This window comes from Onychostoma macrolepis, chromosome 01 (genome assembly GCF_012432095.1).
Source record: "Onychostoma macrolepis isolate SWU-2019 chromosome 01, ASM1243209v1, whole genome shotgun sequence".
Lineage (NCBI taxonomy): Eukaryota > Metazoa > Chordata > Actinopteri > Cypriniformes > Cyprinidae > Onychostoma > Onychostoma macrolepis.
This window is the reverse complement of record NC_081155.1, coordinates 19627892-19650455: the sequence shown is the minus strand read 5'-3', so window position 1 is coordinate 19650455 and position 22564 is coordinate 19627892. Positions and strand designations below refer to the sequence as shown.

Sequence of the window (22564 nt, the reverse complement as noted above, 5' to 3'; positions counted from 1 at the left end):
CGTTTAGTCATAATGGTACTCTTAATTTTGTTTACTATATTTATAGGTACATCTTTCTGAGGAAATATTATACACAAGTCTTCTCTCACTCACCCAGAGGCGTCCTGTTCTTGTTCAGCTTGCACCATGTTTCTGAGGCTGGCATCTGCGAGGGCCTGGGTAAAGTGAGTGTATGGGGCCATGAAGCAGTAATGGTAGAGGCCGGGTCTGACGCTGGTCGAGCCGAGCCGGAGGGCCTTGCCCTGGGACCGACACGGGTGAGATGAAGCCCCCTCATACTGAGATGCAAGATTGGTCCCAAACAATGCCTTCAACAGCTGTAAACACAGAGCAGATGGTGAAGCCAAGGACTTTGTAATGTCATGGATTAAAACAGAACATTTACATTTATTCATTTTAGCAGATGCTTTTATCCAACAGAAGAGTTAAGCGTGTCTAACCTGCTGAACACACACAGTGGCCATAGTGGGTTCCCGAGAGAAACACGACTTGAGGTAACCCAGGATCTCTTCAACACACTAGACAGATAAAAACAGGGTTAAAGTTAGTTATTGACATTAATTTTGCTTCACTCACTGTCAAGAATTAGGCTTTGACGTCATACTTTGCCAATATCATACAGGGTGGCCAGCTCAAGCAGCTGTGAAAGGACATCAAGCGCTGACCTCAGGAAACTCCCAAACTTCTCATTGGTGTTGTGAAGGTCTAACGTGACCTTGGAAAAGAAAATAATAATTATAAGCAAAATGAATCCAGTAAGAATGGGCATTTTGTTCATCTTGTCCACCTGAATTGAGTGCTTTTAATGAGAAAAAAACATTTATAAACATATTAATTGTGATATCTTGTTTTGCTTCCCTTTAACTAGCTACTAAACTACTAAAAATGTTACAAAAGTTAGGGGTGGGTATAAATGTTTAATGTTTTTGAAGGTCTCTTATGCTGCCCAAGGCTGCATTTATTCAATTACAATAAACCCAGTAATAACAGTAACATTGTGAAATATTTGCACAATTTAATTCATAATTTATTACTGTGACATCATTACTCCAGGCTTCGGTGTCACATGATCCTTCAAAAATCATTCTAATATGCTGATTTGCTGCTCAAGAAACATTTCTGATATCCAATTTTGACAAAGGTTGTGCTGCTTAATATGACTTTTTTTTTCAGGATTCTTTGATTAATACAAATTTTAAAAGAACAGCATTTATTTGAAACAGATTTTCTATAAGAATTTGAATGTCTTTAATGTCAATTTTGATCAATTTAATGCATCCTCCCTGAATAAGAGTATTAATCTCTTCCAAAAAGGAAAAAAGATCATGCTGAGCCTCAAACTTTTCAACAATAGTTGCTATATACAATAGACAAACCAAAACGCTTGACTGCAAACTGACTTTGTAGTTAGCATGTGTAGCTCTCAGTGCATCATAAAGCTTCAGATAAGGAGGGAGGTGATAAAAGCTGCCCAGAGTCGTGGATTTGTTAACCGCTGGTGTCGCTGTGCTGTCCGCTGCTCTGCCTGTACAGAAAAACAGTACAAGATACCTTTAAATATTCAATGAATAAAATAAACTTATTTTTCTTGTTTGCTGACAGTGGTATTATTCATATGTATGGTCAACAGGTGGCACTGCAGGTGTGAATGTACCCATGTTGGCTTCTCCTCCTTTCTTTGGGCTCATGGGGGTGGTGCTCGGCTCCGTCATCTCCTTCTCTTTACCCTTCCGTCTGATTGGACTGAGAGAAGGAGTGTTGCTCAATGAGGGTAAAGTAGCCTGGAAGAAAAGATTAACAGAAATAACAAAGCTTTTAATCCCATTGCGATAAATTTTACTGATGTGATGTGATAGCATTATGGTAATCAGGATCTACTGAATGCTTCGTTTACCTTGACTGCAGGGCCTGGGGGTGTGTCATCCAACACATGGGCGCAGATGTTGAGGATCTTCAGCAGGTGTGAGAACAGCTGCTCCACCATAACAACCAGAGCGCGGTCGTTAAGAGCAGGCCACGACTCCTCCACCTTCGAGGGGGCGGGGTTGGACTCCTCCTCTCCTGCCCATGGACTCTTCATGCACTTCGGTGCAACGGCTACAAAACCAGGTAGAAAACAACATTTTAAATACAAATGGGCCTAAAACAAAGTAAAAAATAAATAAATAGCTCCAAAGATGAGACTTTCATTAGACTTGGATGAACGGAATAAAATCACACTTAACACTCCGAGGCTGTTTGGTCATTTTTAATTTGTGTTTATTTTATAAAAATTAGGTTTCCTTAATCTGAGTGCTTTAATATTTGGTGACATTTTTATGTATGTAACCTGAGGGAACAAAACAAATAACTTCATTCAATAAGTGGACATAAAGGTGCACGTTGGCGGTCAAAACTGACTGGCCACAGGAAATAAGAAGGAAAGATCATAATGCAGAACACTTGTGTAGTAAATAAAATCTAAATATCAACCAGTAATAAAATCTACATATCAATGTTGAACAAACACACATAGAAATAAAAGGACAGCGACTATAAAACATCTAAATTGCAAAAGATTCACTTAGAGGGGTGTAGATTTTTACTGTAGTGAAGTTCCAAACGTTTGCTTATTTGCTTATACAAATGATGCTGCAACTGAGAAATTTACACATAAATAAGACCTAAATAACCTACAATTATATATGCATACTTTTATTCTTACTACTTTCATTTAAAACAAATTACATGTATACTGTTCTGAGTCAACAAAAGACCCCCAACAGAGGGTTTAAGAGGGGTAAAAAAGATAATTTCTTTAAAACAAAAATAAATAAATAAATAATAGTTCTCAAAAATGACTGCAAACAGCCAAGGCGTGACTGTGGCTAATCTAATCTAAATGAGTTTGTACCAGCGAGAAGGTTTCCAGCCAGTAGCAGAGCAGCCTGATGGGCAGAGAGATCAAGAGGGAACCAGGCAGAGGAGATGAGAGACAAAACCATACTGGCCACACCGACCGTCAGAGACCGCCGTACATCTTCACTACCACCAGGCTGAGAGAGACTACAGAAGAAGAGAACATTATACTACTGCAGCGAGTGAAACAGACACATAAAACATGGAGATTTGCTTTTTATATTCTTTCTACTAACAATATGATCAAGACATCGAATGTACTGTAAGCAGGTTTTATTCTTGGTCCTACAGGAAGACTTTACTGCTTTAAGGTTCAGATTTCTCCAAACAAAAAAAGTGTGTACCTAAAAGAGCGTCCTCGGCTCCGGTACTGGCTGGAGCGGTTGAGATGAAAGACAGACGAGCTCACAAAGCCACAATGCCAGCCTGTGCTCCAAGTGCACACTGGGAAGGTGTTGGACAAAAGGCACAGAGCCTCACAACAGCCAAACTAGAGAGATGACATTAAGTACAGAGATTAGATCTTGGATTCAAATAAGAGCAGCTGTCTGTTACTTCTGTACCACCAAACAGAAGTGTTTCCAACCACGCAGAAACCCACAGAGGACTTTCTGCTTTGTTTCATTATGGTACTTCAAGAAAAAGTAAGTGATAAATCTAGACAAAATTAAACTTAAAAAAAAAAAAAAGTCCTGATCTTTTAAAATCATAAAAAACAATAATGTATTGCTTCCGTGGGCTCTTGCAATTTGGAGACGGTTCAATAAAAGTAAATATTTTATAAGAATTTGACTCAGAAGGTTAAGGCACTCACAGTCGCGGCTCTGGAAGTGGAGGAGGTGAGGGCGTAGGAGACGGCAGTGATGACCCGAGACAGGTTGTTCTCCACGGTAACATCTGGTGCGCTCTGACCCAGATTGTAGCCACGGTATGTTCTGCAGTGAAGCACATCATATAAAGAGTTAGATTTAAGCCAAGTACACAACCATTCAAAACTATGAGGTCAGTGAGATTTTTTTAAGAAGTCTCTTATGCTCACCAAAGCTGCTGTAAATTACAGTAATACTCTGAAATATTAGTAGTAAAAAAGTAATATTGTCTAATACTCTTATAATTTACTGTTTTGTATTATAATTTATGGTCAAATTTATGGTAACTTTTTAACTTACTCCTGTGATATCAAAGCTGAATTGTCTCATGAAATCTTTCTAATATGCTCATTTTCTCAAGAAACATTACTTATTATTTTCAATGCTGAACAAAACAATGTCCTGCTTAATATTTTTGTGGAAATTGTGATGCACGTTTTTTCAGGATTCTTGATGAACAGCATTTATTTGAAATAGAAATCTTTCATGATATTATATTTACTTAATTTCTTTCAAAACAATAGATAAGTAAATACAAATGAAAGCTACCATTTAAATATGTCATGCAAATGAAGAAATTGTACCGTGTAATAGTGCTGACAGTGAACTGTGATGGAGGCTGGGTCTCGTGCATTAGCAGCTGCAGGTACACACTGCTCTGATCTCGAGCTATGGCCACAACCGGGTCTGTCTGAGCCTGGTCACAGTCATAGAACAACCTGGGCACCAACCTGAACAGAGAAAGGTTGATCAAAATCAAGAGTGTGAGACCTGTGATGTGCAGTCAGGAGATGATGAGTCAGAGATGAAATGTCTAAATACCTGCTGATGGTGTTTGCTGCCACATGTCTCACACGCGGGTCCTCATCGCCCAGTAGATAAAGCACAACATCATTCAGAACCCTGTCCTGGAGCCTCAACAACTGATAATATGAAAAATACATTATTCAAATATTAATTACATAGAACATTAATTATAAAATTAATGAAATGTAAAATATAAATTATAAAATATTAATTTTATTTTTATTATAATTATATGTTTGTAAAATATAACTATGTCATATAACATAAATAAAATATTTATTAAACAACCATATTCAGGAAGTGTAGCTGTTTTTACAGTTCAGTGTGTGTGTGTGTTTTACATATAACATGTTGCTGAACTGGCAATATATAAAATCATGTAAATTGAAAATCAAATTTTTGATGATTTTATTTTATACTTTCATTCGTTTTTTTTAATACTTAAAATCATGGCAGGTATATTCTTCAAAAATGTATCCTTGTGTGTTTCATGAAAGAAAGTAATACGAGAACACCATAAAGAAGAGTGAATTATGACAAGTGAGTATTCTTTTTAATCATTATTTAATACTAGAACAAATAAATAAACAAATCATCTTAAATTGAGTAAAAAAAAGAAAGATGATATACCCCAGTATAGTGATGCTCTCCTTTGTGCAACTTCTCAGTTTTTCTCTCCAAAAAACTTACTAACCTGCCAAACGCAGAAACAGTAGTTGATTTTAATAATTATATGTTTGTAATTTTTTTCCACAAAGTTTCAGCAGTTATATAGCAATTTTGAAATATGAAAGATTGCATCAATATGTGTTTTACAAAGTTTTCAAATACAAGTAACGTTTGTGTCCACCTACCGGAAATCTATCTCAGCAAGCGTCTCCAAAAGCTCAGTGCGAACCAGCCAATAGGAGCAGTCCTTCAAGGTCAGCAGATCAATGAGTAGTTGCAGGCCAAGTTCACTTAGACTGCCATTGCACAACGCCATGATACAGTGCTGTAGTTGTGTAAAAACACAATATTTATAAATTCCTCTAAAACTATCAGACAAACATAAACTAGCATTCTTTACATGTTTAAAATGATCCGAGGGACATGCATATACATATATATTTTCTCACCCTAACAGCAGCACAGGCCATTTTACATGTGACTGAAGATTCATCTTTCAGACTTCGCTGCAGCAGAGGCACAAAGTTTTTGAGTGTCACAGAGTTTCCTGAGAAAACGAAGACAGAGATTGTGAAGACAGGCTTCGGAGTGTGTGTGATTCATTAGATCGAGCTGTAGCTGTAGCTTTCACCTGTGACAGAGTGGATCTGGGACAGCCATGTTTCCGTGTTGTAGCGTGTCTTGAGCTGGATGGCTTGGATTAAAGCCCCACACAGGATGGCTGTGGCTCCTCTGATCTGTGGATCCCCATGTTCAATGTACTGCAGTATATCACTGATGTACTGTTGCTCTGTTCACACAAAGACAACAAGTTCAGTTATCTAATTTGGTATCATTTCAGTTTTGAGGTCTGAGCCCCTTGTTATTTCTTCCCTTTTTATTCTCCTTGCTCTTTGCTCAATACCAGATTGTCATCTAATGTTTCTGTGGTCTTGTTGGTTTCCAGTGTGTCCTGCCCCACTGCATCGTGTCTTATCTTGCCGTGGCTAAGTATTTTCCCTTACAGGGTAGTTTTTGTTTATTTTTGTTTTATTTTTTAATTATGATAAAGACTGTTGAGCTCTGCGCCTGAGTCCTTGACTCATCCCTACCAAAAATGAGACACATATGTACAAAAAAGACAGAAACTAAATAAAAGGTCACCTAAAGACAAAACAAAACATGTCAAACAAAAGTAAAAGCAAATGTAGAATTTATAAACACAAAAAAAAGACAAAAAAAGCAAACCCAATCAAAACAAACTGAACCAAAACAAAAATAAAACAAAAAAACAAAACAAAACAAAAGACACAAAAGCAAGAGTGTGATTCAATGGACCCATGAATTAACAGAATCCTTGGACAGTGGTCAGGGTTTTTCTCACCGTCTGGTTGTTGTCCTTCTAGTGGCTGCAGGTAAAGTTTGTTAAAGAAGGCTTCAGGTAGAAGAGTTGCTGCTGCCCCCACACAGCTGACGGCTAACGCCTTAACGCTCACACGGACCTCATTATCAGGAACCAGCCCTACAACACACACACACAGACTAATTATTTAATGAAGAAAGACACTAATGTTCAACTAGCAAACACCAACAACCAAAAGCACTCGGATGCTATTGTGACAAATACAGAGTCAAGCAACACATGAGAGTAAATGTCTTGTTTCCCACCATTTCTTTGGCCGGTGAGCAGGAAGGAGGCAGCCAACAGCCGGACACAGTGCACCAGAGGCTCTTCCTTTAGGTCAGTATAGTGCCCAATATCTCCTTTAATCCTAGATGGCTAAAACACACAGAATGCATACTAAATATTCACAGGATTTGCAGTTTAACTACTAGATCTCTGTAAGGAATCTGTGAGAAACTGATATGAACAATATTATTCATTTGGATTATAAAGACTATGTACATGTTTACCTTGTTGTCGAGTTCTGCGGGTTCCAGAACCTCTTCCTTTGGTATGAATCGATCCACACTGCTATCAGATGATTGCCTGTTGTGACCTTTTCCCTCCAGGAGATGGGGCTTACTTAAAGCTGACGACAAGAGAAAGCAGAACTGTGAGCTAAAAGGATGACTAATAAACATGTGCACTTGGCACACAAGTTAGACCATCAGAGCAGGGTGTATTTCTGAGCAAGAGTACAAAATGTGCATGTACCCAGTGCCGACTGAGAGAAAGGTTCTGGTATTTTGTCAGGTTGCGGAGCTGTGCCCTCCTCCTCCTCATCCTGAAGTGTGCCAATCTGCATCCCTGAGTACTGACTCTCACTGCCGTCCAGCACCTAAACATCACACACACACACATATATATATATACACACATATCAGTATATATATTATACACACACAACAGAATGGACCAAACTCACAAACAAGCATAAACATTCACATCAACTCATTCATGCAAATGCACACATAGAACAGTAACAGTCAGACATGCAGTATCACTTTAGGAACTCAAATATTGCTTGATCACAACTTTCTTTTGCATAATAATATGTGTGTCAAGACAACTTTGGGCCTCACAAAAACCAAAAGTAGGGTTTTAAAGCCAGCTGCATTACCAGAACATATTGAGGATTTAATGGCTGACTCTCTAGATATTAGTTTATAAATTTTAGTCTCCTAATTTGGCAGAAGGGAGCTTGTGGCCAGAGATCATAGCTTTTATCAAAACAGGGAAATAGCTCAAATTCAATCCAATGTTATTTTAGTATTATATATATAATTTATTTATTTTTTCATGTTTTATTATGTGCTGTGTAACTCATTTTTATTAGTTTTTGTTTTCTTTAATATGTCTATTTAGCTTTAATTTATTTATATTTCGGTTTTAGAAATTGTAATACTTAAACTTTAGTTGTCAAATCAACATTCAATCAACATTAATTTACCAAAAAATTATTTTTAACAGTTTTAGATAACAATAACAACACTGATTTATGATCAAATGAAGCCCTTAAAACTGATGTAAGATCAGCATCAGTGTTGTTGGGACAAGGTTTTTAATCACAGGTCCAGAATCAGGGAAATAAAAGGGCGTTCGAACACCTCAGGAAAGAGGCCGTGCATGTGGGGGGTGGAGCAAATGAGGGGCGGGGTTCTATCGGGGCGGGGAAGAGCAACAATAGCCTCACCCCCCGTCCTCTGCTGACCTGGTCACTACTGCTAGAGGAAGAGATGGCAGAAAAGGTGGAGGAAGAAGACGAGGTAGAGGAGGAAGAGGATGGCCTGTAGAAAGATGACTCGCTGTCGGAGTGCGGGTCCGGCCCTTCTGTGGGAGTTGGGGAAGGTGGTGAATAGTTCCGATAGCGTCTGCTGGTGCTGGTGACACTTACGAGCTCGGCGCAGTCTGAAGGCGTCACGGCGGAGTCCGGCCCCTCCGTAGTCGTCTGGGAACTGTCACTAGGGGGTGACGATGACATGGCTCCCGTCAATATCTGGTTGCCTTCAGTTACTAAGTCACCGGACGTGCTGACGACCCCGGCGCCCCCGCTTGAGCTGCGACTTAGCATGTCCTCCTCATCTTCCTCATCTGGAGTATCAGGCCCTACGCCCTGCTCTGATGCACTCAGGTCCACCGAGTCTCCCGGCTGCAAGGCACGCTGGGAGGAGCGTGGCTGCTCTGTGATAATGTCAGACGTGCCAAGAGACGAAACGCCCGATGAGGAGGGAGCTTCACTGGAGCTGTCACCACCAACCGAGGCTTGAAGAAAGTGACAGAGAAAAACAAAGCATTAACCGTGCCTTATACTACTGAGCCATTGAATGCTTGAATCTGATTGGCTGCCGAACGTTCTAAGGTGTGCAATTATTTTCAGGGAAACGCACGGCGAACGTAGTTCCAGGCAGCTCTTGACCGCATTACATGACCATATCACTTCGCAAAATGATTTCTGTTATTTCAAAGGTCTTTCAAACCAAAACCCACAACTACACTGGACAAACAAATAAATATAGTAAACAAAAGGATAAAAACGACAGACCATGTCCATGTTTTTGCCACAAAATTACGCTTTATTATGAACGGAAAGCACATACTCGATCTCTCCCGCTCTCTCTCTCCCTCACAGACCGCACATACATAACAGTTTGCACAAACACTAGCATACATCGTGCTACTCTGACGATTTTATCAATAAACAACTTAAAAACTACATGACTTCTCACAAGCGAGGTAACAACAGCGGTGCTGTTCGTGAACAAAAGGAACTAAGTTTCACTATAACTAGAGACATTGCTGCTGATCACTATTGAGAGACGCACAGAAGTAATCTCTCTCTCTCTCTCTCTCTCTCTCTCTCTCTCATAACTTAGTTATTAACTGTATTATTAGACTGTTATCAACGGCTCAAGCCTACGTTACTAGGTTTAAAATGACATTTAGGAATTAGCAACGGAGGTGTTGGATAAAATGCGGAGGAAATAATCCTACTCACAATAGCGATTTAAGTAGAAATACCGGACGAATGCCTTGAAATATATCGTCTGATCGATGTCTTGAGATGTGGCAACCGTAGTATAAGCGGAATAATTGACTTCGGTCCGTTGAATTATTAGAAAAATAATGCACACCCGAGGTGTAACAGCCACTCCGCTTCGCGTCGTGACCGCATCACCACGTCAGGTGTGCATTATTTTTCTAATAATCCAACGGACCGTCGTCATTTATTCCTTACATACATTAGATGCAATGCATTTTTTTGAATGTACAAATTAATATGAACTCATTTGTTTTATAAAGAAAGCAAAATTCAAGGCTATGATACTCCGGGCTACGGGAATTTTGTTTGTTTGTTTGTTGACCTTTTGGTTGTTAAGGTGCTCAATCAAAACAACAAATCCTAATATCTACTCTAGAAAAATTAGCATCCAATTTTTATGGTTTATTTTTTTTTGAAAGAAGTTTCTTATGCTCACCAAGTCTGCATATATTTAATAAAAACTAAGGTAAAAGCAAAAATATTGTGAAACATTATAACAATTTAAAATAACTGTTTTCTATTTGAATATATTGTAAAATCTAATTTATTCCTGTGAGGGCAAAGCCAAATTTTCTGGAACCATTACTCCAATCTTCAGTGTCACATGATCCTTCAGAAATCATTCTATTAAGCTGATTTGGTGCTCAAGAAACATTCATTCATTCAATTATGTATTTATCTATTGTGCTCAATAAAAATGTCTTAATATCAATGTTGAAAACAGTTGTGTTTGCTTAATATTTTTGTGAAAATCATAATACATTTTTGTCATGACTTTTTGATGAAGTTCAAAATAACAGCATTTTATAAAATTATAAATTAAATATTTTTAACATTATAAATGTCTTTCATGTAACTTTTAATCAATTTGTTGCATCCTTTCTCAACAGAACTAAATCTTACTGAATTTTTTGAACAATATTGTATATAACATACTGATTCCTTAATATGACTCTGGTCCCTCTTTCAGGTTACTTTATGAGATGTTAATGCTGATTTTTTTTCATCTATCAGGAGAAATTCACAAGTCTTCCAACGTAACAGTACTCCTCTCCTCAACTTACCAGAGAACGATCCTGTGGTGACCTCTGCCCTCTCAGGGTCATCCTCCAAACCCTCTTCTTCACCTGACAACAGCTTACCTGAGATAAGTACAACATACAAGGCTTATTACAATACAACAAACATTTTTCTATTTTAAACACCATTCTAAATTTCTTTAACAGTCTAAAACTCCAACTGCACATTCAGTATCAAAACTGCTCTAATAACTTGCCACAGACAGCCCTCGAAACAAACACAGAAACATGTCAGTAGGTTAGATGCAAAAGAAGGGCACCTTTCTGCTTCCTGAGGAGGAGAGGACTGCATGTCGACCCACCGGCTGTATGCAGGAAACAGGAAGTGAAGAGAGCAGAAAAAGCCCAAAAATTCATTTTGAGGGTTAGAGGAAGGAAGAAGCAGAGAATGAAGATCACATGCATAGTGAAAATTACTGCAGTGAATTTTGAAGTAGTTATCAGTTATCAAACAGAATAGGCAATATTAAGAAGCAGTGTGGGAAATATTAAGAGGGCTTGTCATTAGTAACAAAGATTTGAATTAAAATACAAAAAGAGAACTTTAACCATTTAACAACTTCAGATAATAAATCCAAACATTACAGATGATTACTCCACAAATGGAGGTTGACTGATAGTTACAGTTTTACCAAATAAATGGGTCATCGTAAAATCTTTGTGATACTTTTTTCGCTCCATGTTCTTCTGCCTGACCTTTTCTCTCACCCTTTCTTGTACATCATGTAAATATTTCATGACAACAAAATAAAAATAATAAATGTGTCAAGTGATTTTATGTATAAAAAATTATTTATTTTAATAATTACAAACATTATAATGGATTCATTACTGTTAATTTTATAATAAAGTTTGCCAATTTTTAACATTAAGGGAATGGTTTTCATATTACCGATTCTAAAAATAATCGGCCGATTAATCTGTTCCATTTTTAGTTATATTTTTATTTATACTTTATTTGGCCTTCTAACTCTAGCACTCTCTATTCTAAAATAGTCCCTTTTAGACTTGCACTCTATTTATTTTACTGCTTGTTTACTATGTTAAGCTAACTGAGACTTGTTATAGCACTTGCATATCATTGCTGTTTTGTTGATTTTGATCGCTTCCATTGTCCTCATTTGTAAGACTATACAAGACTATTTGTATGACTAAATGTAAATGTAGTTATCGGTATCAGCCACTATCAGTCAATCTCTACTTATGGAAGTCCCTTACATACCCAACACAAACCTTATTTTCTCACAGGATGCTTCTCCACTGACAGTGAAACAGAGACGGCTGACCAAACTATTCCAGCATGATCACTGATGAGATAAATGCAACGGACTGTATAAATGCAATATTTACCAATAAGCTCGAGAATGCTGCCACTGCGTGCGCGGCTCTCAGTCTCTTCTCTGAAGACACTGATGTGTGATATTTTGCCACATGTGATGAGTGCGTTCAGGAGCTCAGGGGGAGGAGTGCGAAACACCTGCTGCAGAAGCTCCAGAGATGCAGTCACCACATTATGATCCCAGTGCTGCGTGTAGTGCAGGGTCAGTTCATAGACCTAAGAAACAAAGAGTTTACATGTACACAAACACACAATGAATCACAACAACATAACAAAACTGCTGAAAATTCAGCTTTACTGAATGTAGCGTAGGAATTTCAATAAATGATTAAATCCTGTTTTCCATCATACCAGTAAGTCAAATCACAAGAATACAATGAGCTTTTTCAGCTCTGGTACCTGAATGAGCTGCTCAGGTGTAGGGGTGACGTCTGCCTCTTTACGAACGAGCCCAAAGCTGCCCTTCAGACTTGTGTTAGGAGCCTGCTGCTGAAGAAGAGGCATCAGGTAGCGCAATGTCAGTAATACACCCAGAATCAGGTGACTGGAATGTTCCTCATCCACCGGCACTACCAAACCTGAGAGAGAGAAAACAGGAAGATGAATTAAGACATCTGAAACACACCACTTTGACCATGTTTTTCCAGTGTATGTGTGTGCGTGAGCGTCCTACCGAGCAGCACGTTGAGGAGCCAGGTGTAGAAGTAGTGTGTTCTGCGTGAGTACTGGCAGACGCTGACAGCCGAGCTGGCCGCTGTTCGGCGAATAGTGGGAGAACTGGACTTCAGATTGGCAACAAAGGCCTTCAGCAGCATCTGCATACACATTCACAGAGTGAAATCATAAGAGCCACATTCAAAGTGATCGGGATAAGAATCATTTATTGAATATGATAAGAATGTGAATGAGTAATTTAAACAGGAAGTGAGATTATGAAATCGTATTGTTTAAATCGCTTTATTAATTATAATACTTAAGTTTGTTTTTTTCATTTTGTAAGAAAAGGACTTAAGAGAACTCTAGGAACATTAATTAGTGTTTTCCCTTGCAAATCTGTGATCCCTCTTCTGCAACAGATCGTCATCTGAAGAGGTACATTAGAATTCAAAGCACAATTTTTCTTTAGAAATTAATATTTCGTTTTCAAAAGTGACCGACATACATAATTAATAGTTTTAATTAAAAAAAAACTATTCTTTTGAACTTTCTTGAAAAAGTATTATGGTTTCCACAAAAATATTAAGCAGCAGAACTCTTTTCAGCATAAAATCAGCATATTAGAATGATTTCTGAAGGATCATATGACTCCGAAGACTGAAGTAATAGTTGCTGGAAATTCAGATTTTCTATCACAGGAATAAATTGCATTTTAAAATAATATTTCACAATATATTACAGTTTTACTGTATTTTTGACTGAATAAATGCAGCATTGGAGAGCATAAGACAAAAAATTGACTAAATTGACATAAAACAATTTTACAGACACGGAGCTAAACTTTTGAAAGGTTGTGTATTCTGTACAATCTTTAAACTGTTAGCCGATTAAGCACTCCTGGAGTTTTTGCATAGCTACACAAATTTGTCTTTGTCTCCTGTCTTTCCAAGGACCTTCAATTGACCTTGCATGTGAAATGTGTGTATTAATGACTTTAGCTGGATTTAAACATAAGTAAACAACACTAAACTGACAAATCTCCTGTCTTAAATGTAAATGTGTTCTTGGCAAGGGAAGATGCTCTTTCCGTCTCCTACTGATGTGAGGGAGAGGAGGCTCATGGATAATTAAATCCAGACTGAGTCACATTCCATATTGAGAAGATGATGTCACCACTGCGCCTTCACAGCTTCAGACAGTGAGAGAAGATAACGGGGACGGAAATCCTGCACTGAGGTGCCAAATCACAGAATTGAGGCCAGGGGCCATGGTTAATATTGTGGTGGCGTGACATTTGAGTCAAATGATTTCCACGTCAAAATCAGGTGATGTGGTTCTTTAAAGCCTTTAACTGAGACAAACATTCAGCTAAACCATAAAACATAGTATAAAGTTTTTTAAATCTGTTTCTTTCTTTATAGTACTGAACTCACAGACTGCAGTTATTACCTTGATCTCTCCATCGTTGGCAAAGTGTCCCAGGGCAGCCATGATTTTAGGAATTGAAGAAGAAAGAGTTTCCTGCACAGTCTCCTCCTGACGTTTAGTGATACGTGTCAGACATGGCAGCAGATTCACAAGGTATGGCCTGAGGAGAAAAAAAAAAAAAGATAAAAGAGGAGGATTCATGTGTGTTTTCTGATCATTACAATTAGAAGCACAATTTTCATTTTGCAATTACTAACCCAATATCAGTTTCACTTATTCCTGAGCAGACCAATAGAATTAATTGACTTTACGTCAATAAGCATACCTGCATTTCTGAGGACGCACTAGGTGAGCAAGCTCAGCAAACCTCCACAAGGCTGCCCGCAGACTCCGAGAAGCAGCGTTCTGTGAAAATAGAGCTTTATGAGTGATCTGTACATTTCCCTAGAGAAAATATACGGTATGCCATTTCCAAAAACACTCTCACCTAGAAAAAAACAAAGCATTGTTTGTACCAAGAACAAAGCAAAATGAATCACAGATTGAAAAGAAGAACAAAAAAATAACCAATCAGACAATATATTCCTTGTGCTCAGAATCCTATACCAGAATTTCATGACTGAACTCTCTCTCATATGTGACCCTGGACCACAAAACCAGCCTTAAGTGTCAATTTTTCGAAATTGAGATTTATACATAACTGAAAGCTGAATAAATACGCTTTCCATTGATGTATGGTTAGTTAGGATCGGACAATATTTGGCTGAGATACAACTATTTGAAAATCTGGAATCTGAGGGAGCAAAAAAATCAAAATATTGAGAAAATCGCCTTTAAATTTGTCCAAATGAATTCTTAGCAATGCATATTACCAATCAAAAACGGCGTTTTGATATATTTACAGTAGTAAATTTACAAAATATCTTCATGGAATATGATCTTTACTTACTATACTAATGATTTTTGGCATAAAAGAAAAATCTATAATTTTGACCCATACAGTGTATTTTTGGCTATTGCTACAAATATACGCCAGCGACTTAAGACTGGTTTTGTGGTCCAGGGTCACATGTGGAATCCTGTTTCCGCCACTGAATAAAAATTTTTAAAAAAGGTTATTGCGACTTTTTATCTCACAATTCTGACATCTTTTCACAGAATTGCATGATATAAACTCACAATTGCGAGTTATAAAGTCAGAATTACGATTTATTAAGTCACAATTGCGAGATTCTGACCTTTTCTCTCGCAATTGCAAGTTTATATCTCTATAGTGTTGTCAAAAGACCCGGTACTTCGGTACCAAGTCGGTACTAAAAAAATGAAAACATCACGGTACCAGGTTTTTTTAAGTACCGGTGGTACCGAGTACCCGGTCAACCCGGTTCTTGACGCGTACGGCCCTATGATTTCCGCGATGCAGAAAACACGGACAGAATCTCGGAATCCAGTTATAAAAACGGAATTTACAATTTAGCACGGAATGTCACGGAATTTGTCAAAGTTTGGATGAATTAATCAAAAGCAGGTCATTACACTTAAATCAAATCGCGATGTGGACTAGTATCTGTAAATATTCAGCCACAAAAGTCGATTCAGATATGAATCCCGCATGTTCTGCGAGTCTCTGTGTGAATGAATGAATGGCAGAGACGCGCGTTTTTTGTAGTTTTTTTTTTTAACTACACACACTGAAGCGCGCCTGACGCTCGCTGTGATTTCAGCTTCTGCAGTCTCAATGAGGACATAAATACATAAAGTGTATTTAAAAGAGTCACTTCACGAGCATTTTACCGTTTCATTGAGTAAAACCAGCGTCATATCATATAGCTACACACAGAAATAAAAGGTATTCTCGGCAACCCGTCAAAATAAACGTTTATCTTAAAGACATTGTGCCAGAAATATATTACTATTATTTAGTAGAATGTATGTGATACTATTACTACTATTGAAAAAAGTTCATATTTATTTTTAAAGAAATAATCATACAATATTTCTTCCATATCCCCTTTATTTACCAAAAAAATAAAATGTGTTTAAATTTCATTAATTAAAAGACAAATTAAATCTGGGTGAAACTTTACTGCTTACTGTTTTTCATACTTTTATTAATTGCGGAAAAACTTGAAACAATTTAAATAAGTATAAAGAATGGCATTGATTTTTGTACATTTTATTTTTGTTTGACTTTATTATTTCAAAATAGTGTGTTTTTTAAGTAGCATGTGGTACCGAAATTGGTACCGAGAACCGTGGATTTTCATTGGTATCGGTTCCGAATACTGAAATTTTGGTACCGTGACAACACTGTATCTCTATATGACTTTTTTTCTCAGAATTGAGTGATATAAACTCACAATTGTGAGTTAAAGTCCAGTTTTGAAGGGGGTAAAAGACTTATATGTTCTCAGAATTGCGAGTTTATATCTCACAATTCTCACTTTATAACTCGCAATTGCGAGTTTTATCACGCAATTATGAGAAAAAAAGTCAGAACTGTGAGATAAAAAGTCGCAATTACCTTTTTAATTTTTTATTCAGTGGCGGAAACGGGCTTCCATTCTGTCAACCTCAATGTCAAATGTAAAAAAAAAAAAAAGGGGGCGGACAAGACGAATTGTTGTTACATCCAAATCGCATAAGAAGAATACAATCTTGTTCACCTTTTTAATCTCTTTGTACAGTTCGAGCTGCAGCCTAGGCAAGTTGGAATCCATCAATGCCTGCAAGAAATTATTTAATGTAAATATAATGTAATGTAACTGTAATCATCATTAGAGTCTATATGTATATATATGAGATATATAAAGTGTACATGACTTACTTTGATGATTTTGTTGAGGCACTCATCTGCCACCATCCTGACGTCAGACTCTTTGTCGTCGCTGCACAACAAGAACATTTCCATCGCAATTCCGAGAAGTTTCTGGAACTCTGGAGATGTCCTGATAAAGTCACAGTGGAATGACATACATTACATACACAGCTGTGACAACAATACTAGCTTGCTAACAAAATGTAGGCTAAAACTTTCAAATTAGCAGCGGCCCAGATAAAATATGTGCATTATGTATATTTTGTCCCAACAAAAGCAATTTGACTTTGCCACTAATTCAGATTATAATAGAAAAGAAGGAGACTACACATTTGAGTGTGGTCTGTTCCTCTTTAAAGCCAGCTGTTACTATCACCATAATTACCCTCAAACACTAACAGCTCCAAGAGAATGTTGTTGTGAAGCTGTTGTGCAGTCTAGAAATAATACCGCTGGCCAAAAAAGTAAATGCTAACTGAAAAACAAGGTTGTGGTTACACAGTTAAGCAAAGAATGAAGCCCCTTGAGTCTGATGCAGCAAAATGAATAAACTTCATATTGCTGCATTGTGTATATGACCTGTACTGTTGATGATGCTCCAGATTCGTTAGGATGAGTGCAGCAAGGCCAGCAAAGCCAAAACTGTAGGAAATGAGCTGTTGACTATAATGCTACTAGTTGGTTGGTATACTAAATGACTATAAGACCATTTATAAGTAAATTCTACCATTAAAATTTCCAAAAACTATGTCAAAGCTCAGGACCATTTTCCTCAAGTTCAGCCAGGATTTCCAGGATTTTCCAGAATTGTATTGTCCTTAAACTTTTGAACAGTAGTGTATGTGCTGACCTACAGGTGACGGACAGCACATTCAGAAAGATCCAATCAAAAACGCTTTTTAAAAGTTTACAATAATCTTTCATTTACTGCCATTGTTTTTCCAAACTGATTTATTTTGAATTCAAGTGTAGTCAAGCTGAGAGAACTTGACTTCGAGCGTGCTGGCACTCACATTAAAATTTGCTAGGCCACTTGTAACAATTCAGGATTTTTCATCTTGAATACCTTCACTGAATTTGCATTGTAAGGGTGAAAAAGCCAGCCTAGCCTCAGCATCAACAGGCTTTTGTCAATGACTCATAAGACGTGACCAATCTGATTATCCTTAATCTGATGTGTCCGTCCATCGACTACTGCATACCTCAGCGACTGTGCCACGATGTTTTCACATATCGTCAGGCAATGAGTCACTCTGTCCTTTTTGGTTGTAGCAAGGTCTTTTTTTCTGTAAGAAAACACAATATTACTGGGAATGTCACGAAAACAAACATAAACTGAATTTATAACATTTAATTAAACACTTGAATAACATCTCCATATTTTCTTCATAAACATACGAAAGAGCTGCTAAAATGCAACTCAACATGAATTGAAGCAACTGAGTTGCAAATGTGACATTAATCTGTAAAGTCAGTGAGTACATTATGTTGGGCCACAGTAGTCAGCCAGATACGCTTTATTTTCCAATACTGATTACCTAAATCCATTAGGTTAATGCAATATGGCTAACAATGCAGCAATAAAGCTGTTCTTCTGGACCACAACACATATAACATCACTGTTCACTCGTGGTGATCAACAACAAATCTGAATTTATTTAAACACAACCAAATGACTTCAGCAGATGAGTGTTCAACCTTGAAAAACTAAATATGTAATAGGTCATCTATTACAGTGGTTGACGTATGATCACTTAGAGGCTTGGCAGACAGGTCCCTTAACATCAAAAATAGTACCAAACAGTTTATCTTGGGACATTTTAGAATCAGAACGAGCTTTATTGCCAGGTATATTTACACATACAAGGATTTTTTTTTTTTTTTTTCAGAAAAATGTCAATCTGTCTCATTAACAGAACATTAATTAATTAATTTTCATGAATTAATATATGCTCATTGCTGATCGAATGGAAAGTCAACTAGGCTATTCAAATGCTTCTGGTGTCTTAAATGAGGAAATCGCTTCATTTATTTACACACAATTCCAATCCGATGTATTTGTAACGCATTTATTTACAAGTGCTTATTTACAGTGTATTTATGCTGTACATGTTTGAATTAAATGTCAAACTTTGAAATAAATCAGTGATGATCACTAGAACATCTTTATTTCTTTACTTTTCTCTTTTATTAGAATTATATCACATTACCACTCAGTACTTGAAAACTGACTTTACTCAGACTCAACACAAGAATCGAAATACATATTCAGCTTATTAAAAAAAAATGGTACCTTACACCAGAAAATTAAAATTGCTTTTGCATTTTATAAGTACGTAACAGACAAAACTTGGTGATTCTGCAAGATTTTCAGTATGACTGTGGTGACGATTCAATACACGGAGCTGAAAATTGGCTTGAGGCAATCTGTCAATGCGTTTAATAAATATCTGACACAAAAAATGTTTGTATCTGATGGTATTGAATCACGTTGAGTGGCATGCAAGGAAATACACGTTTTGTAAGAAGATGTAAAAAATGAGGAGATCATAGAAATACTAATTTACACACAAGCATTTCCCAGTATGTGTTTTGGTTCAGCAATCAAGAATTATGGAGGTACTTCTAGCTTTCTTTATACGCAACAGCTTTCTGGACTGTTTTATCTCGACACAGACGCAGAGTCAAACGAGCCTGTGTGACACCTCTAACGTGTTGAGCTTCATGTGATTTTAAGCCCAAGACAACAACAATAACCAGCTTTATACGAGAAAACACACAGCCCTCCTGCATGTGATGATTGCTATAGCGACTGTGTCAGGTGATGAAGATGAAGAAGAAGCAGCAGCATTAACATGAGCTCAGCACTCACTGTTTCTGGACGAGCTCCTCGGCCGACAGCGGGCCTTGCTGCTGCTGGAATGATTTGAGCGACTCAAACGCCTTCATCAGCTTCTCCATGGTGGCCATTTTATCAGAAGCACTGGTCTAGATGGAGTCTGACCGGAGAGCTGGTAATATTTACAAACTCAGCGCTGCAGCCAGAGTAAGAGCTCCGCTGTCGAGCGCTGTGCAGAGCGCCGAAGGGAAACTGAAGCTGTCGTCGAGGTCGGACGCCGCTTACAGTGGACAAAACCCCCTCAAATGAGATCTAATTTCCACACACCATCCGATTATGACCGATATTCAAACCAAATATTCAGAAGGTAGTTGAAAACATGTCCAGTTCTGAAAGCCATCTTAAAGCAGTGTTAGGGGAGCAACGGTTCTGCTGTATTTCCGGGTTAATAAAACTCCTGTCAAAATTAAAGTCCTCGTTGTCATAATAAAACCTATCCACGACGACGTTTATATCTGTGAGGAGTTTGAGTGACATGAATTTTGAGTCTAATACAAGACTATTGCCAGATCGGTTACTAATGTTAGATCTGACTTGCCTTCAATCACTGCTGTATGCAAAAATGTATGTAAAAAATGGAAAATGAACAAACTTTATACACCTAGTTGTGTTTTTGTCTTTTTATCTTTTCATGAAAAAGTTTTAAAAGCAAAAACAATTTTTTTTTCATTATTAGGCTATTGTTTGAATGCAAAGCATAAAGTATTGGCTAATGTAGAACACATGTTTGCAATTATCCACTTTGAAAACTGTATTCTGTCCATAAAGGAAGAGCAACACAGCAGACTAATAAATCTAAATTAGGCTTCAAAATTCAAGAATCAAATATAATATAAAGGTCATTTCTAATGTGCATCTTTAGCAGGTGTGATGCTGATGTTATAATTCCATGTGAATACTTCTTTATTCGGGAATAAAAACAAAATCGGACAAAAATCACTTACAAAAACCGTTCAAATTATTTTAAATAAACAGCATGTGATTTTGAATGTTGTGTCAATGAACTATGTCAGAATAAGAAGAGGCATAGCAATTTATCATATTATAGGAGTACAAAATGTCTCTCTTGACTTTCAGACATATTACTTTTTTCTACTGATTCTTTAACTAAAAAGGCATGTATAATGCTTTCATGGCTTAAAAATAAGCATTTAATATGCATATTCACAAATGGATTGTTTTTTTTCTTCACATGAAAGGTCGTTCCAGTTTTCTTGGCTTGGTCCGCCAGTTAAAATCTCTGCACAATCTTCAATTCCATATACATCATTGGGTTCTCCTGTTGCCCAGTACCTGAACATATCAGTTTTAATTAGAAGACATCTCTATAAACTTTGTAAACCATTGAGTTTCCATATATTTTTAGAATTTGTGCTTGGAAAAAAAAAACTGATATAAGTCAGATCTCACTCTTTGATTACTTCGGTGTTGTCCACCCATTTCCACACTCCCTCAGTAACATTTAAAGAAAGGCCAATCCATATGTTTATTTGGAAATTAGATATGAATTCCTGTTGCAGCCCATATGTAAAGAAATGGTTAGCACCCAGGTGGGAAAAATTATTTGAAACCAATGATAATGGTGCATATTGTACAGACACAGTTATCTGAGATACCATCACGTTTCATTAACTCTTAACTCTAAGGCTTGTCTCTTTTTGCACTCTCACTCACCTGTTCCTCTGGACTATTTATGATCACAAGATAAGCTCCTTTCTCAGCACAGCTGTGTCTGCTCTCATTCCACGACAACATCGTAGCAGAGACACAATAAAGATGAGAGGAAAAGTTGCTCCTTCCTGTCATGCACCCTTAAAAGAACATAGTTCCTAAAAATGACTGTGTCACAGAGCACAGTGTATGTACAAATACGTAATGCTGAGGTGAAACAAACTACAATATGTAGACAATATTTACCTACCAACTAGTAGCAGCTTTTCTAAAGTCTGTACTTTTTTCATTTGGATTTTTTCACTGGCCTGAAGCTGATCTCTCTCTGTAGTCAGATTGTAGTAACGTCTGTTCAGATAGTCCTGATCATCCATACACTGGTCATAGTCAGTCTTGAACTGGACTGTGTCTGTACTGTACTTGAATGCTAGAGCTATGAGACCAGCCAGCAGGATACCAAACAGCAACGCCAGGCACACAACCACCACTTTGCAGAACTTTGAAGAGCCTAAATGAAAAAGAAAACATAGGCTAGTCTACATTTATAACACCATTATCATTCAAATTTACTATATTTTGTAGCCTACCTGTTTCCTGAGGCTCAGTCCTAGCAGTGAATTCTTGATTGTATGTAGCCACAGATGTGCTGCTACAGTCGACTGTGTTCGCTCTGTCCATTTCTGTATCTTTCCTGCTGAAACTGATTTCAGTTTCAATCCTACCTGTGTGAAAACCAGCCTGCAGTTTCAAACTTCATGCCTATTTAGGTAGCTATATTCTGTATGCATCTGATTAGCTGTATGTTAACATTAAAACATTTACAATGGCAGAAATATGTACATAAATGAACAATAAGCCAAAATGATCAGTGATAATATAGCTACTTAAAACTACTTGTTTACGATTTTGGTTGCTCTGTTTTGATTTCACATTAAAACAAATGTAAACTCACTACATTGTAGACCAA

The 22564-nt window shown here is 37.3% G+C and overlaps 2 protein-coding genes across 4 annotated transcripts in view; both read right to left on the bottom strand.

Moving 5' to 3' along the window:
- htt (huntingtin) overlaps positions 1-20285 on the bottom strand; it is a 51641-nt gene extending 31356 nt beyond the window's left edge. For 2 of the 3 annotated variants that reach the window (XM_058770502.1, XM_058770510.1), the window contains exons 1-31: positions 19900-20285; positions 18230-18313; positions 17037-17157; positions 16876-16935; positions 14535-14614; positions 14231-14369; positions 12798-12939; positions 12524-12702; positions 12136-12340; positions 11046-11090; positions 10771-10848; positions 8561-8928; positions 7381-7504; positions 7137-7255; positions 6891-7002; positions 6607-6744; positions 5875-6033; positions 5693-5790; positions 5429-5568; positions 5205-5268; positions 4590-4690; positions 4352-4498; positions 3713-3833; positions 3243-3388; positions 2894-3045; positions 1895-2097; positions 1655-1781; positions 1401-1525; positions 605-715; positions 441-518; positions 94-317 (exon numbers count right to left, since the gene is read on the bottom strand). In XM_058770502.1, the coding sequence (XP_058626485.1) occupies positions 94-317; positions 441-518; positions 605-715; positions 1401-1525; positions 1655-1781; positions 1895-2097; positions 2894-3045; positions 3243-3388; positions 3713-3833; positions 4352-4498; positions 4590-4690; positions 5205-5268; positions 5429-5568; positions 5693-5790; positions 5875-6033; positions 6607-6744; positions 6891-7002; positions 7137-7255; positions 7381-7504; positions 8561-8928; positions 10771-10848; positions 11046-11090; positions 12136-12340; positions 12524-12702; positions 12798-12939; positions 14231-14369; positions 14535-14614; positions 16876-16935; positions 17037-17157; positions 18230-18313; positions 19900-19997 (4088 nt within the window). In that variant the 5' untranslated portion in view covers positions 19998-20285. The remainder of the gene's footprint in view (positions 1-93; positions 318-440; positions 519-604; positions 716-1400; positions 1526-1654; positions 1782-1894; positions 2098-2893; positions 3046-3242; positions 3389-3712; positions 3834-4351; positions 4499-4589; positions 4691-5204; positions 5269-5428; positions 5569-5692; positions 5791-5874; positions 6034-6606; positions 6745-6890; positions 7003-7136; positions 7256-7380; positions 7505-8560; positions 8929-10770; positions 10849-11045; positions 11091-12135; positions 12341-12523; positions 12703-12797; positions 12940-14230; positions 14370-14534; positions 14615-16875; positions 16936-17036; positions 17158-18229; positions 18314-19899) is intronic. The other variant, XM_058770519.1, reaches the window with a different exon arrangement.
- Positions 20286-20426: 141 nt separating this feature from the next.
- LOC131537219 (C-type lectin domain family 4 member E-like) lies at positions 20427-22309 on the bottom strand. Its single transcript, XM_058770531.1, has 5 exons — positions 22185-22309; positions 21848-22105; positions 21601-21737; positions 21337-21437; positions 20427-21219 (listed from the first exon to the last, which is right to left on the bottom strand). Exons 1-5 carry the CDS (start codon positions 22273-22275, stop codon positions 21078-21080), a joined length of 729 nt encoding a protein of 242 aa, XP_058626514.1. The 5' UTR covers positions 22276-22309; the 3' UTR covers positions 20427-21077.
- Positions 22310-22564: the final 255 nt, after the last annotated feature.